General features: G+C 35.9%; 1 protein-coding gene across 3 annotated transcripts in view; it reads left to right on the top strand.

Moving 5' to 3' along the window:
• Positions 1 to 16,758, top strand: part of MACROD2 (mono-ADP ribosylhydrolase 2) — a 2,249,967-nt gene that overhangs the window by 16,022 nt on the left and 2,217,187 nt on the right. For all 3 annotated transcript variants that reach the window (XM_077115113.1, XM_077115111.1, XM_077115108.1), the window contains exon 2: positions 962 to 1,078. In XM_077115113.1, coding sequence (XP_076971228.1) covers positions 962 to 1,078 — 117 coding nt within the window. The remainder of the gene's footprint in view (positions 1 to 961; positions 1,079 to 16,758) is intronic.

The raw sequence follows: 16,758 nt of genomic DNA, 5'->3' as shown, positions 1-16,758 counted from the left end.
ACTTTTGGAGATCTTTCCTTGAGAAGGTAGTTTAGTATAGTGGTGAATAGTGGCTATAGTGTATGACTAATGAAGATATCCATCTGGGTTTTAATCTGGCTTGCCATTTTTAAGTTTTGTGGCTTTGGACAAATTCTTTAACTTTGCTGTGCTTCATTTCCCAATCTGCAAAATAGGGACAATAATACTACCAATTTTACTGAGTTATGGGAAAATTATTTCAATGAGATTATCCATGTGAAGACCTGGCACACACTGAATTCTTTATAAATGAGAGCCACTATTATTAGTTTTAGGATGTTTTTCTTTTTTATATTTTAATCTTATAATAAAGATGTATTTTTAAAGTGATGTTTGTATCACCTCCATGAAGCTATTATTATATTGAAAGTGCATTTTTATTGTTGATGGCATTGTATTATTGAGAAAGTATTTCAGTGGCTCCCTTTCTTGTGTGCTCAACATTTATACATACTTATTTGAGCATTTTGTGTTTTACTTTAAGTGTTATTTTGTACTTTATTCATTTTCTCTTTTTGTCCTGTGAACTCCTTAAGGTTAATCATCACCTTTGTATCCGCAGTCTATGCAGTTCATTTTCTCTTTTTGTCCTGTGAACTCCTTTAGGTTAAGCATTACCTTTGTATCTGCAGTTTGTACCTGGCATCTATAGACTTGTCAATAAATGTTGATTGAAAGAATTAAAGATTTAACTTATTTATCAACCTAAGAGTCTTCTTCATCAGTTGTTGACAATTTTATTTTCCTGATAATATGGAATTAATTTGACACCTGTTAAAACACTCACTTATGGAGTCATTGTAATTATATTTGGTGTTCCTCAAGACCATACCAATTCTATGGTTAGTTTAAATGTTAACCTCATTATTGTTTAAAGTATAAAACAATTCCTGAGCTTAAAAGTTAAATACAAATGGAGATTCTACTTTTATTTTGCAAGAACGTTTACTGAAGATGACCGTAGAGGAGAGACGCAAAGAATACGTGAGGGACTACGTTCCCCTGAACACCATCCCATCATGGAAGGAGGAGATGAAGGGAAAGAGCCAAAATGATGGTAAGTTTCTCAGGACATTTTTCAGGTAGATAATCATCCCATTTATTTATGACCTGTGCAAGATAATTGTTGACAAAGATAAATAACTGGGGCAGGCCATGGTGGCTCAGCAGGCAGAGTTCTTGAGTCTGCCATGCCAGAGACTTGGGTTCAATTCCTGGTGCCTGCCCATGCAAAAGAAAGGAAAAAAGAATAACTGCCATTCAATAAAGAAATGACATTTTTGCAATTTGAAATTATTGTTCAGTTGTTATTTAATTGTTTTTAGTAAACTTTGATTTTTTTTAATTTAAAAAATTACATCAACATAATTTGTGCTTTGTGCCACATTTGAAGTATGGTGCTATTTTAATTTTAATTAATTAATTAATACTATTCTGCAATAATTCTTAGAACAAGTACCATTAGGGATTTGTTCCTTTGGTGTGTAGTCCTCTGAATTTGCTTAAATGTTCAGTTATGCCTGATATCTTCAAGTTATTTTAAGAATTGGATACAGTTGGTAAAGAATATATTAGGAAGAATAGAGAAAAAACACCATTTCACATAATTTTATGGAAAAGTATGCTATTTTTTATGGTGTGGTATTACTATCTATGTATGAAGTATTTGTATGATAAAATTCACCCTCTTTCAAAGTCTCTATGATTTCATGAGAGCCTCAATTGTTTGGGGGCAAATATATGGGTTAAAATATAAATGAAGTTTTAAGTATTAAAAAGTTACACGGAAGAAACTAAAACCGAGAGCAAAAATATTAATGGATGTTTAATATGCTTATTTCTGAATTAACACTCACTTGTATTAATGATATAAATGTGAACTTCAGAGAAAGCAGGGTGCTTTTTAGGGCACTTAACAGATGAGAAAGAAAGGTATCTATGAAGGGTACTTGGAACAGGTTAACTTCACAGATTGTGACCTTAGATTGATGAAATTATATAGGATACTATGGGCCTATAACAAGAAGACTAGCATAGTATTCCTACAGACAAAGATGAGGGGAACAACAGCCAAGTTAATGTTGGTGTCTGTGAAGAGAACACTTTTACCTGAGGGTTTGGGACTTTAGACAGGATTTTCTTTTGCTACAAAGCCAAAACCTATGGGATTGGGAGTGAAAAGGTGTGGGTTCTGAACTTGGGCATGTGGGGTGGTGGCTGTAGCTCAAGTTCTAATAGAGTCATTGGACAAGCTCATTGGGATGTACACTTCTGACCTGTCTGCTCTCAGTGTCTGCAGTCAATGCAAATTATTTTAATAATGGTCTAATGAAGGTATCATTGAAAGAAAAAGCAATGCTGTACTATAGTGAAAAATTCTTTCACTACAGGGCTAGAGATCAGAAGGTTGGGGTTCTGTTCCTCATCAGATCTAAAACGATGTGCCTCTTAATGTTTGGGCTTCATTATTTCTTCTAATTTCGTTTATAAGAAATTGACTTTGAATACTCCAGCTTCATTTTTTTTTATGGCTAGTAAATCTCTTTTTCCAGTGCTCCTTTCATCTGATTTTCTTTCTTGTTCATTGTTGTTTTAGCTGATCAGTTTTCTAAGGATGCAGTACATGATATTCTTTTTAATAAATTTTGCCTCCTGAGATAGATGTAGATTCCTGCTGCTGCCAGAATAATTGATAAAGCAGTAGTCATACCCAGGCTGAATTGCCTCATCTTGGGTCTGCTCACCTTCGCACAGAGGCTTGCCCTCTTATATGGGCTGCTTCTGCTTAACAATTCAACAAGTATAGGGTTGAACTAGGTTGTTTCAGAACTCAGTTGGATGTTTCCAGAAATACCACACACCAAAAATTGTGTCGCTTAAATCAGAAAAGATACATTAAATAACAACTGATCTGGTTTTTCCCTCACAAAATATTGGGTATTTAATCCTATTTCCCATAGGTTTATAAGTGGTTTAAAATTGCTATATTTATTTCAGCTTTTTCATTTATGTTTTTTGAACTTGGTAGTACTACATGGGGAACTAGGTAGTGTGATCAAAATTGTGTTTATATTAAACAATATTTTTTCTTTTCCATATAATATCTGAAATGTTACATGAAATGTTATTGTGACTTAGAAACTGGTGTCTGCCTCTTTCTTTTTCATGAAACAGAATGGCTTATTTTAAAAGTAATTTCTATGAATTTCTTTATCAAAGTGTACCTTTCATGTGTTCTTTCCTCCATTGTTAGCTATCCAGGGCTCAGTTACACTAAAATATTAGTCAAGAGTTTTAGTATTTTAACAATTTAAAAGATCCTTTAAAAAAATAACTTCACAAAAGATGAAAAAGAGTGTTGTATTTTTATGTTTTATTTTGAAATGCTTAAACCACTGCTTATAAATGTATATGTATATAAATAGGTATTAAAATTTATAATAGTTTAATTTTTAAAACATGGATTTCATACTAAATTTAAAAAGAAGTCTATTTGTAATTCCTTGTCAAATAACTTTTAATTTGTAGGAAATCTACAATATTTATTTATCGGGCTAGGACTGTGTATCAATTTTAAATTTGGAAGTTATTGTTGTTATCTATGCCTTTATAGAAGGCCAATAGGCTTTGCTATCCAGTGTAATCATGGAAAGTTCTCAAGCTATTGTTTCTTCTTTTTTTCCCTTACTTTGCCCAGATTTATTTTCTTTTGATCAAATACTTTGTGTTAGTATAGTGTAATAGAAAGCTTTTTCTTTTAAAGGGGATGTGCAAAATGCGTTTGTCACAATTTTTATTTTAAGCCTTCCTAAAGCAAATTAAAAATTGCCAAACAATATAAAATCAGTGTTTGTGTGGAAAGAAGGAAGCAAATAAATAATATTTTTACCCTGATGATATTGGAAAACTGTAGATCAGAAGAAGAAAGAATGGAAAATAACTTTAAAAAAAATTACAGAATGGGCAGTGGCGGCACAGTGGCATTTCACCTGCCATGCCGGAGACCCAGGTTAGATTCCTGGTGCCTGCCCATGCAAAAAAAAAAGGGGGGGGGGGGGAATTACATCATTTGCTTGTTGTTAACATATGTTTATATATTCTTTATATTTGTCAACTTTTTAAACAAATCTCTGGAGTTCTATGTTTCTGATTACTTCTTCCTGTGTATTAGCAACTTTGTAATAATTCTGTTTTATTTGTCAGTAGTGATGTTATAGGGAGTTTTTAAAAATGCTTGTGTCTCCTGTTATGCTATGTCTCTAGTAGATAGAATGGTACCTTATGGGTAGATGGGCTCTATCAGTATGTTAAATGAGAATGTCTCAGTAGTTAATTGTCTCCAAAGGATGATTCATTCATTCATTCTCTCTTTCTTTTTAAAATGGATCTAAAAAATCTTTATTTATGCTTTCTAATAGCCCACAATTATTATTTTTTATTTTTAATTGAGATTTATATTCACATACCATATAATCATCTAAAGTATGCAATCAGTGGTTCATAGTCTCATCATATAGCTGTGCATTCTTCATAATAATCGATTTTTGAACATTTTCATTAGTTCTTTCTCTCTTTCTCTCTCTCCCTCTCCCTACCCCCCTTTTATAATGGGCATTTAAGACATTAAACATACAAAAGTAGCCTACTGATTTTTGACAAGGGTGATCAAGTATGTGAAAGGGGGAAAGAACAGTCTCTTCACCAAATATTGCTGATTAAATTGGCTGTCCATATGCAAAAAACCCAAACAAACAGAAAGAGAAATCAAAAAAAGCCCTGCATCACACTGCATAAATTAACTTAAAATAGATCAACCACCTAAATATAAGAGCTAAAATCATAGAATTTATAGAAGAAAACTGAGGGGTAAATCTTCATAGCATTGAATTTGACAGTGATTGCTTAGCCATGACACCAAAAGCATGAGCAATGAAAGAAAAAGACATACAAATTAGACTTCCTCAAAATTCATATTTTTATACATCAGAGGACATTGTCAAGAAAGTGAAAAAAGAGCCTACAGAATGGGAGAAAATATTTTGAAATTGTATAACTGGTAAGTGTTAGATTTCTAGTATATATAAAAAATTCCTACAACTAAGCAATAAAAAGACAACCCAATTTAAAAATGGGACTTGAATAGACAAGAATCACTCGAAAAGCTGCTCATTAGGACAGTGCAAATCAAAATCACAATGAGATGCCATTTTATACTCACTAGGATGACTAGTAAAAACAAATAATGAAATATCATAAGTGTTGGTAAAGATGTAGAGAAATTGGAGGTCTTGTATGTTGTTGGTGGGAATGTGAAATATTGTAGCTGCTGTAAAAAAAAACATGGCGGTTCCTCAAAAGTTAAACATAGAATTACCATATGATCTAGCAATTCCACCCTTAGGTATATACCCCATAGAAATGAAAACAAGGACTCAAACAGATACTTATTTATATGTTTCTAGAAGCATTATGCACAATGACCAAAAGGTGAAAACAACTCAAGTTCCCATCAACAGATGAATGGATAAACAATGTGGTTTGTCTATATAATGTAATATTATTCAGCTGTAAAAAGGTATGAAGTTCTGCTACCTGCTTAAACATGAATGAACCTTGAGATCATTGTGTTGAGTGAAATAAACCAGATATAAAGGTTAAATATTATGTGAAATATCACGAATAGCCAAATGCAAGGAGACAGAAAGTAGATTAAAGGTTTTCAGTGGCTGAAATGAAGGGGGAATGGGAAGTTGTTGCTTAGTGGGTACAGAGATTCTATTTGAGGTGATGGAAAATATTCGATAATGGATGGTGGTGATGGTAACACAGCATTGTAAATTTAATTAATACTGCTGAATTGTACATTTAAAAATGGGAAATTTTGTGTTATATTTTATCATATTAAAAATTAAAAAACGGGCGGGCCGCGGTGGCTCAGCGGGCAAGAGTGCTTGCCTGCCATGCCGGAGGACCCCGGTTCGATTCCCGGCCCCAGCCCATGTAAAAAACAAACAAACAAACAAACAAACAAAATATAATAAAAACAAGAAAATGTTTAAAGATGTTTCCCTTTCTTCCTCCCTTCCTTCCTTCCATCCTTCCTTCCTTCTCTGTCTTTCCTTCCCTTCCTCCCTCTCTCTTTAAAAAAAAAAAAAAAAAAAAAAAAAAAATTAAAAAACAAACAAAAATAAGTAGTATGATGAACCTCCATGCACCCATCTCCTAGTTTGAAGAATTAATTCATGCCCAGTTTTATCTCATCTACATCAGTACTTCCTACACATTCCCCCACTCTTTGAAGTGAATTCTGTAATCATATCATTTTATCTGTAAATAAAAGTATATCTATATGTATATGTGCTTATTATATTTTTTTGACAAAATCCAGCATCATTTTTTTTTTTAAATCAAATAAAATATTATTACATATTAAACATATAAACACAGTCTGTAAATGCTTTACAGAGTTCAGCTGGATGTTTTACAATTTTATATATAAAAAATATGAAAGAACAAATTATCATTTCCTAATTGATCAAAGAGGTTTCCTTTGGATGGTGCTTTGGGCTCCAATCTAGAAAGCTCCTTTTGGTTTAGGACACGTCTGTCATGCTATTGATATGATGAGGATTCTGTCTTTTGCAATGGGAGAAATATACTGGTATTTATATCACTTTTCCCATTTGGTTGTACATACAGTATAAATAGCACTGCCCTAAGAGCAAATAATTATGCAATAAAGGAAAACATCAACAATGACATACTAAGTTCGTGGATACAGTACACTATAAAGGGTTCTCTTATTTTTATAAGATTAAATCTTATGTCGCAAATGGCGTATGCAATTTCCTCCATTTTTTTAAACTTTTTTATTAATTAAAAAAATTAACAAACAAAACATTAAGATATCATTCCATTCTACATATACAATCAGTAATTCTTAATATCATCACATAGTTGCATATTCATCATTTCTTAGAACATTTGCATCGATTTAGAAAAAGAAATAAAAAGACAACAGAAAAAGAAATAAAACAATAACAGAGAAAAAAAAAGATTATACATACCATACTCCTTACCCCTCACTTTCATTTACCACTAGCATTTCAAACTAAATTTATTTTAACATTTGTTCCCCCTATTTATTTTTATTCCATACATTCTACTCTTCTGTTGATATAGTAGCTAAACAGAGCATCAGACACAAGGTTTTCACATTCACAGAGTCTCATTGTGAAAGCTATATCATTGTTCAATCATCATCAAGAAACATGGCTACTGGAACACAGCTCCACATTTTCAGACAGTTCCCTCCAACCTCTCCACTACATCTTGAACAACAAGGTGATATCTACTTAATGCATAAGAATAACCTCCAGGATAACCTCTCAACTCTGTTTGGAGTCTCTCAGCCATTGACAGTCTCATTTCACTCTTCCCCCTTTGGTTGAGAAGATTCTCTCAATCCCTTGATGTTAATTCTCAGCTCATTCTAGGGTTTTTCTCAGTTCCTTGATGCTGAGTCTCAGCTCATTCCAGGATCTCTGTCCCACATTGCCAGAAAGGTCCACACCCCTGGGAATCATGTCCCACGCAGAGAGGGGGAGGGTGCTGAGACTGCTCGTCATGTTGGCTGGAGAGAGAGGCCACATCTGAGCAACAAAAGAGGCTCTCTTGGGGGTGACTCTTAGGCCTAAATTTTAAGTAGACTTGACCTATCCTTTGTGGGGTTAAGTTTCATGTGAACAACCCCCAAGACTGAGGGCTCAGCCTATAGCTTTGGTTGTTCACACTGCTTGTGAGAATATCAAGAATTCAACTTGGGGAAGTTGAATTTCTCCCCACTCTCACCATTCCCTGAAGGGGGCTTGCAAATACTTTTCCAGTCACTGATCAAATCACTCTGGGATTCATCGGGGCATCACTCTGGACATACCAACAAAATCTCATGTCCTACCTGAGATTCCAAGTAGTTATGACATTCAATAAAACTATCTACATGAGTTATATTAGAAAATGCTCTAGTCAAAATATAAATTTTGTAACAAATGAACATTTTTTGCTTTAGTCTCACACATAAGGTGATATTTTAAAGTATTAATTATCATCTATTTTCAGCACCCTGCAATAATGACATTCCTTTGTTCTTCCTCATGCAAAAACATTTTTAAAATTTGTACATTGTACATTTCACTATTATATACTCTAGGCATTCCTAGATTATACCATCTCGATCTTTACCATCTATCTTTCTTTCTGATTTCATTTATGACCCCAGCCCTCCTCCGTCTATCATTTTCACATGCAGCTTCATTCAGTGTTTTAACATAATTACATTACAGTTAGGTAGTATTGTGCTGTCCATTTCTGAGTTTTTATATTCAGTCCTGTTGCACAATCTGTATCCCTTCAGCTCCAATTACCCAATATCTCACCCTATTTCTATCTCCTGATGGTTTCTGTTACCAAGGAAATATTCCAAGTTTATTCACTAATGTCAGGTCATATCAGTGAGACCATACAGTATTTGTCCTTTTGTTTCAGGCTAATCACACTCAGCATGATGTCCTTAAGGTCCATTCATGCTCTTACATACTTCATAACTTTATTCTGTCTTACAGCTACCTAATATTCCATCTTATGTAAATGTCATAGTTTGTTTAGTCAACTCTCTGTTGATGGACATTTTGGCTGTTTCCATCTCTTGGTAATTGTTAATAACGCCTCTATAAACATTGATGTGTAAATGTCCATTTGTGTCCTTGGCCTCGTGTCCTTTGAGTAGAGACAGCATATAGATGGGTCCTGTTTTGTAATCCATTCTGCCAGACTATGTCTTTTGATTGGAGAGTTTAATCCATTAACATTCAGGGTTATTACTGCATGGGTAGTACTTTCTTCTACTATTTTGCCTTCTGGATTTTATATGTCATATCTAATTTTCCTTCTTTTTACCTTTACTCATAGTCTTCCTTTCTACACTGTTCTCCACACCTCTCTCTTCTGTCTTCGTATCTGTCTCTAGTGTTCCCTTTAGTATTTCTTGCAGAGCTGGCCTCTTGGTCACAAATTCTCTCAGTGATTTTTTTGTCTGAAAATGTTTTAATTTCTCCCTCATTTTTGAAGGACAGTTTTGCTGGATATAGAATTCTTTGTTGGCAGTTTTTACTCTTTTAATAATTTGAATATATTATCCCACTGTCTTCTCACCTGCATGGTTTCTGCTGAGAGATCTGCGCGTAGTCTTTTTGGGCTTCCCTTGTATGTGATGGATTGCTTTTCTCTTGCTGCTTTCAAGATCCTCTCTTTCTCTTTGACCTCTGACATTCTGATTATTAAATGTCTTGGAGTATGTCTATTTGGATCTATTCTCTTTGGGGTACGCTGCACTTCTTGGATCTGTAATTTTAAGTCTTTCATAGGAGTTGGGAAATTTTCAGTGATAATTTCCTCCATTAGTTTTTCTCCTCCTTTTCCCTTCTCTTCTCCTTCTGGGACACCCACAACACGTATATTCGTGTGCTTCATATTGTCTTTCAATTCCCTGAGTCCCTGCTCATGTTTTTCCATTTTTTTCCCTACAGTTTCTGTTTCTTATAGGATTTCAGATGTTCCGTCCTCCAGTTTTGAAATCCTATGTTCTGTCTTTCGAAATCTACCATTGTAGGTTTCCATTGTTTTTTTCATCTCTTCTACTGTGTCTTTCATTCCCATAAGTTCTGTGATTTGTTTTTTCAGACTTTCAGTTTCTTCTTTTTGTTCATTCCTTGCCTTCTTTATATCCTCCCTCAATTCATTGATTTGGTTTTTGATGAGGTTTTCCATGTCTGTTCATACATTCTGCATTAATTGTTTCAGCTCCTGTATGTCATTTGAATTGTTGGTTTGTTCCTTTGACTGGGCCATATCTTCAATTTTCCTAGTGTGATTTGTTATTTTTTTGTTGGCGTCTAGGCATTTAATTACCTTAATTAGTTTATTCTGGAGATTGCTTTCACTTCTTTTATCTAGGGTTTTCTTGCTGGATGAATTTGTTGTCTATCTGTTCTTTAGCTTTATCTGGACCTTTAGCTTAAGTTTTGTGTAACAGAGGAGAATTTTTCAGTTCTTATTTTCTTGTTTCTCACCCTGCTTGTTTGGTGCCTTCCCTCCCACACACACTTAGGAGGGTCTACTTAGATATATATCCCTGCCAGATTTTCCCAGACCAAACTGGCCTCCTATCAGGAGGAAAGAGTCACCTGTGTTGCTTTTCCCTGAGGGTGAGACCCAGCAGGTTGAAAGACTTTCCTATGAAGTCTCTGGACTCTGTTTTTCTTATCCTGCCCTGTGTGTGGTGCTTGTCTGCCTGCAAGTTCTACCAGCATAAGATGATGCGGTACCTTTAACTTTCGCAGACTCTCCCTGTTGGGGGCGTGGTGGAGACAGAGGAGAGGTTGTAGGCGGGTTTTAGTGGCTTCAAATTACCAAGCCCTGGTGTCTGAATTCTTTGATGGTGGGATTCCACCTGAGTTGGGCTTCACCCCTCCCCTGGGGAAGGCACAGGCTCCAGACAAGCCCCGAAAAGAGCTCACTTCTGCCTATGCCTGGGACAGCTGCAGCCTGAAAAGTTCTGCCGCTGTATCCAGAGACAGTCAAGCCTTTGTAGATACACAGCCACAAAAACCTCTGTTTCCTTCTTTTTCTCCCTCCTTTTTCTGTCAGTCCTGCCCCCTTGGCGCTGGGGCAAAAATGAGCAACCTCTGCTTTGATCAGGTTCCCCTAAGCTGGGGGCCTATTTTTAGTAGTCAGAATTTGTTAATTAGTTCCACAATTGGCGTTTGATTGTGCCCAGTCCCTGCTGCTGGTAAAGTCCTTTCCTTTCCCCTCTGGGAAGCAGCCTGTGGGGGAGGGGTGCTGGCTGCTGCCACTTTGGGAACTCATGGCTCAGGGGGTGCTCGCAGCTAGTCCAGTTGGTCCAGACTGGGGTACGCTGTGTGTCTGGTCACTGACGTGGCCCCATGAGCTGTTCTGTACTGTTTCTGGTTATTTAGTAGTTGTTCTGAAGGATGAACTAAAACGCGCATGTTGTTAAGCCGCCATCTTGACCCGGAAGCTATGTACTTATTTTTGAAAGATAAGGACACATATTTTTGTGTTAACCACAACCCATGATGATTATACCTAAAAATAATAATTCCTTAATAAAATTAAATATCTGGTTAGTATCAATATTTTCCTTATTGTCTTATAAAGGACTTTGTTTCTTTAGTACAGCTGCTTTGTTTGAATCAACATCTGAACAAAGTCCATGTATTACATAAAATTGCTATTATTCTTAAGTATCATTTAATAAAGTTCCTTCTTTTGCTGTTCTTTTTACCCCCCTGTAATTAAAAAAATTTTTTTTATTGTATACTATAACATATAATACAAAGCAAAGAAAGAAGAAAGCAGTAATTTTCAGAGCACTCTTCAACAAGTAGCCACAGGACAGATCCCAGAGCTTGTCATGGGCCATCATACCATCCTTTCAGATTTTTCCTTCTAACTGCTCCAGAACACAGGAGGCTAGAAGGAATAAGTATATTTTTATCATTACAATTGACAAGTGATAAATTTCAAACCGCAACACAATAATTAGTTGTAGAATAGATTTCAGAGTTTGGTATGGGTTACAGTTCCACAATTTTAAGTCTTTACTTCTAGCTGCTCTAAGATATTGAAGACTGAAAGAAATATCAATTTAATGATTCAGTAAGCATATTCGTTTGTTAAACCCTACCATCTCTGTATAACTCCACCATCACTTTTGATCTTTCTATTCCACTCTTTAGGGGTATTTCAGCTATGGCCATTCAAACTTTTTCATGTTGGAAGGGGTGTCAATAGTATGGGGTAGGGAGATGGAACTAGCTGATGTTCTGGGGAGGCTGGCCCCTCTAGGTTTCAGGACCAACTGGCCTAGGAAACCACCTGGACTTTGTAAGTTTCTGGAAAGTTACCCTAGTACATGAAACCTTTGTAGAATCTTATATATTGCCCAAGGTGTTCTTTAGGATTGGCTGGAATGGTTTTGGTGGGGGTTTGGCAAGTTATGCTAGGTAGCAATGTCTCACTGAAGCTTGCGTAAGAATAACCTCCAGAGTAGCTTTTTGATTCTATTTGAACATTCTCAGACACTGATACCTTATTAGTTATACTTCTTTTCCCCATTTTGGTCAGGATGGAGTTGTTGATCCCATGATGCCAGGGCCAGACTCATCCCTGGGAGTCATCTCCCTTGTTGCCAGGGAGACCTTCACCCCTGGATGTCATGTCTCACGTAGAGGGGAGGGCAATGATTTCACTTGCAGAATTGGGCTTAGAGAGAGTGAGGCCACATCTGAGCAACAAAAGAGGTCCTCCAGAAGTAACTCTTAGGCATGCCTACAGGTAGGCTAAGTTTCTCTGCTACCTGCATAAGCTTCACAAGAGTAAGCCTCAAGATCAAGGCTTGGCCTGTTGATTTGAGTGTCCCTAAAGTTTGACAGTATCAGGGGATTCCCTGATGGTAAAGTTTAATATTCCATATTTTTTCTTGCATCCCTCAAGGGACTTTGCCAATATATTTTGGTTATCTGCTTACTATATTCTAGGATGTATCCAGGCATTACAATAATCTATACAGGATTAAAGGTCCCCATTCTTTTCTGGGTTTCCTGTGTTTCATTTGTTCAAATGACCTATCCAGACAGGATGAGTTAGATTATGTGCTACAGAAAATTTCAGTTCTGGACAAAATAAATCATTCTTCCTTTGGTCTCAAAGAGTAGGTAAGGTTCTAAGATACAAACAATGTCTTCCTTACCCCTGTGTTCTGAATTACCTTAATCCTGACCTGATATGCTTCATTCTTATCTCTAAATACCAGGTTATAGATATATAAAACATCCTCTCCCAATCCAGAAATAATAATTACCACTCTGGACTAAATGTGTCTGCCATAAGAGCTTACAACCTAGGCCCCCACTTTCTTATAAGCATTTTCTAAAGGAGACCATACAATAACTGTTCTTTCATTTTTGGCTTATTTTGCCTCACCGAATATCCCACGGATTCATTCACATCGTTTCGTGCCTCATGACTTTGTTCCTTTTTGTAGCAGCACAATATTCAATTGTATGTGTACACCATCATTTGCTAATCTACCTCTCAGTCAGTGCATCCTTCAGCCCCCTACATTCATTAGGCATCACGTATAATGCCCAAAGTCCACAGTCCGTCAGCACTCTCAATTTTAGATAATTTCATTGTAGAGAGAAAGGTAACCAATAAATACACCCTCACCAAATAGGAACTCTAAACCTCCTCTTAACTCTTGTCCTTTCCCCCATTATTTACCCCTGCTGTTGCTGTGGTACTGCTGATGTTCTTCTGCTAAACACAGCCCACAGCATGCAGTAGCAGCACCCCCCAAAATCCCAGACCCAAATGTCCCTGCTGTGCACGAATCACACCCTTGAGACAGTTCCTGCAAGAACCCATTTATATTTCTAGTGTTAATTAGTGAGACACATAGCTGTATACAACCCCTTTCAATCTTATTCACCTTCAATATGGTAGTAGTACTTATAGACCTATGAGAGAACTGCCTTCACTTCTATCTATTCCCTTACATTTGAGCTCAACCTCAATAGCTAACCCTTCACCCATCTCTAGCTTCTGTGTATCTCTAAGTCCCCTATATTCTGTATTATAAGCCTCTGATTTGGCCTTTACTATGGTTATAAAAGTGGAGTCATACTGTATCTATCCTTTTGTGTATGGCTTATTTCACTCAGCATTATGTCCTCAAGGCTCATCTATCTTGTGATGTGCTTCAGGACATCATTTTGTCTTACTGCTACATAATATTCCATTGTATGTATATACCACATTTTATAAATCCACTTGTCTGTTGATGTGCATTTGGATTGTTTCCATCTTTTGGTGATTGTGAATATGCTACTATGAACATCAGTGTACAAATGTCTGTTTGTGTCACTGCTTTCAGCTTTTCTGGGTATATATCAAGTAGTGCTATTGCTGGGCCATAGGGCAATTTGATATTTAGTTTCCTAAGGAACCACCAAACTATCTTCCATAGTGGCTGTACCATTATACATTCCCACCAGCAGTGTCATAATTTCTTCACATCCTGTTCATCATTTGTAGTTTCCTGTTTGTTTAATAACAGCCGTTCTTATAGGTGGGAGGTAGTATCTTGTCTTGATCTGCATTTCCCTTAAGGCTAATGAAATGAGCATCTCTTCATGTGCTTTTGAGCCATCTGTATTTGCTCTTCAGAAAAATGCCCATTCATATCGTTAGCCCATTTTATAATTGGGTTTTTTTTTTGTTGTTGTTGTGTTGTATGATTTCTTTATGTATACAGGATATCAAACCTTTGTCTTCTGTGTGATTTCCAAATATTTTCTCTCATTGAGTTGGCTGCCTCTTTACCTTTTTGCAGAATCTTTTGTGGTACAGAAGGATTTGATTTTGAGGAGTTCCCATTTATCTGGTTTTTCTTTTGTTGCTTGTGCTTTGGGTGTAAAGTTTAGGAAACTACCTTCTGTTCTTAGGTCTTGAAGATGTTTCCCTACATTTTCTTCTAGAAGCTTTATGGTACTAGTTCTTATATTTAGGTATTTGATCCACTTAGAGTTAATTTTTGTATAGGGTGTAAGGTAAGGGTCCTCTTTCATTCTTTTGGCTATTGATAGCCAGTTCCCCCATTCCCATTTTTTAAAAAGACTATTTTCTCCCAGTTCACTGGATTTGGGGGCCTTGTCAAAAATCAGCTGACTATTTCTGAACTCTCAATTTGGTTCCATTGGTCAGTACTTCTATCTTTGTGCCAGTACCATGCTGGTTTTTTTTAGTGGTGGAGCATGGTCCAGGAATTGAACTCCAATCTTCCGCATAGAAGGCAAGCTTTCTACCACTGAACCACCTGTGTACCATACCATGCTATTTTGACCACTGTGGCTTTATAATAAGCTTTAAAGTTAGGAGGTTTTAATCCTCCCACTTTGTTGTTCTTTTTTCGGATGCTTTTAGCTATTTGGGGTCTCTTTTCCTTCCAGATGAATTTGGTTAACTAGCTTTTCCAACTCTTCAAAATAGGTTGTTGGAATTTTGATTGGTACTACATTGAATCTGTAGATCAATTTGGGTAGAATTGACATCTTAACTATATTTTACCTTCCTATCCATGAGTAGGGAATGTCTTTCCACCTATGTAGATCTTCTTTGATTTCTTTTAGCAATGTTATGTAGTTTTCTGTGTACAAGTCCTGTATGTCCCTAGTTAAGTTCATTCCTAAGTACCTGATTCTTTTAGTTGCTATTTTGAATGGAACTTTTTCCTTAATTGACTCCTTAGTTATATCATTGCTTGTGTATAGAAATTTTACTGATTTTTGCACATTAATTTTATGTCCTGCCACCTTGCTGAATTTATTAGGCCAAGTAACTTTGTTGTAGATTTCTCAGAATTTTCCAACATGTCATCTGCAAATAGTGAAAGTTTTACTACTTCCTTTCCAATTTGAATGCCTTTTATTTCTTTGTCCTGCCTGATTGCTTTAGCTAAAACTTCTAGCACAATGTTGAATAATAGTGGTGATAGAGGCCATCTTGTCTTATTCTTGATCTTAGGGGGAAAGCTTTCAGTCTTTCTATTAGGTATAATGCTGGCTATTGGTTTTTCATATATGCCCTTTATCATATTGAGGAAATTACCTTTGATTCCTATCTTTTGAAGTATTTTTATTAGAAAAGTATGTTGAATTTTGTGGAATGCTTTTTCAGTATCAATTGAGATGATCATGTGATTTTTCTCTTTCGATTTGTTAATGTGCTGTATTACCTTAATTGATTTTCTGGTATTGAGCCATCCTTACATTCCTGGTATAAACCCTACTTGGTGATGGTGTATAATTCTTTTAATGTGTTGTTGGATTCAATTTGCTAGTATTTTGTTGAGAATTTTTGCATCTATGTTCATTAGGGAGGTTGGCCTGTAGTTTTCCTTTCTTTTAGCATCTTTACCTGGTTTTGGTATTAAATCATTAAATTTATTAAATCATCAAAATGAAATTAGCTTCATAAAATGGGTTAGGTAGGGTTCCTTTTTCTTCAATTTTCTGGAGCAGGATGGGTGTTACTTCTTTTTGGAATGTTTGATAAAATTCCCCCATGAAGCCATCTAGCCCTGGGCTTCTCTCTGTAGGAAGATTTTTGATAGCTTATTGGATCTTTTTACTTGTGATTGGTTTGTTTCTGTTTCTTCCTGAGTCAGTGTAGCTTGTTTGTGTGTTTCCAACAATTTGTTCATTTCATCTAAGTTGTCTAGTTTGTTGGAATATAGTCATTCATAGTATCTTCTTGTGACTTCTTTTTTTTCTTCAAGGTCTGTCATAATGCACCCCTTCTCATTTCTAATTTTTTAAATTTGCATCCTCTCTTTTTTTTTCTTTGTCAGTCTTGCTAGTGGCCCATCATTTTATTGATTTACCCAAAGAACCAACTTGTTTTTTTTTTTTTTTGTATGCTGTATTGCGGGGGTCACATTCCATTAATTTTCCCTGTATCCTGTTATTGCTGTGACATTTCCAACTTTTGATTTTATTAACTCGTTCTTCTGTTCTTTTGTCTTCCCATTCTCTTCACTCTGCTTTAATCTTTGTTATTTGTCTTCAGTTTTCTTTAGGGTTAGTTTGCTGTTCTCTC

This window comes from Tamandua tetradactyla, chromosome 1 (assembly GCF_023851605.1).
Source record: "Tamandua tetradactyla isolate mTamTet1 chromosome 1, mTamTet1.pri, whole genome shotgun sequence".
Lineage (NCBI taxonomy): Eukaryota > Metazoa > Chordata > Mammalia > Pilosa > Myrmecophagidae > Tamandua > Tamandua tetradactyla.
Note: the sequence above shows the minus strand (reverse complement) of the source record. Positions and strands in the feature narration are given on the sequence as shown.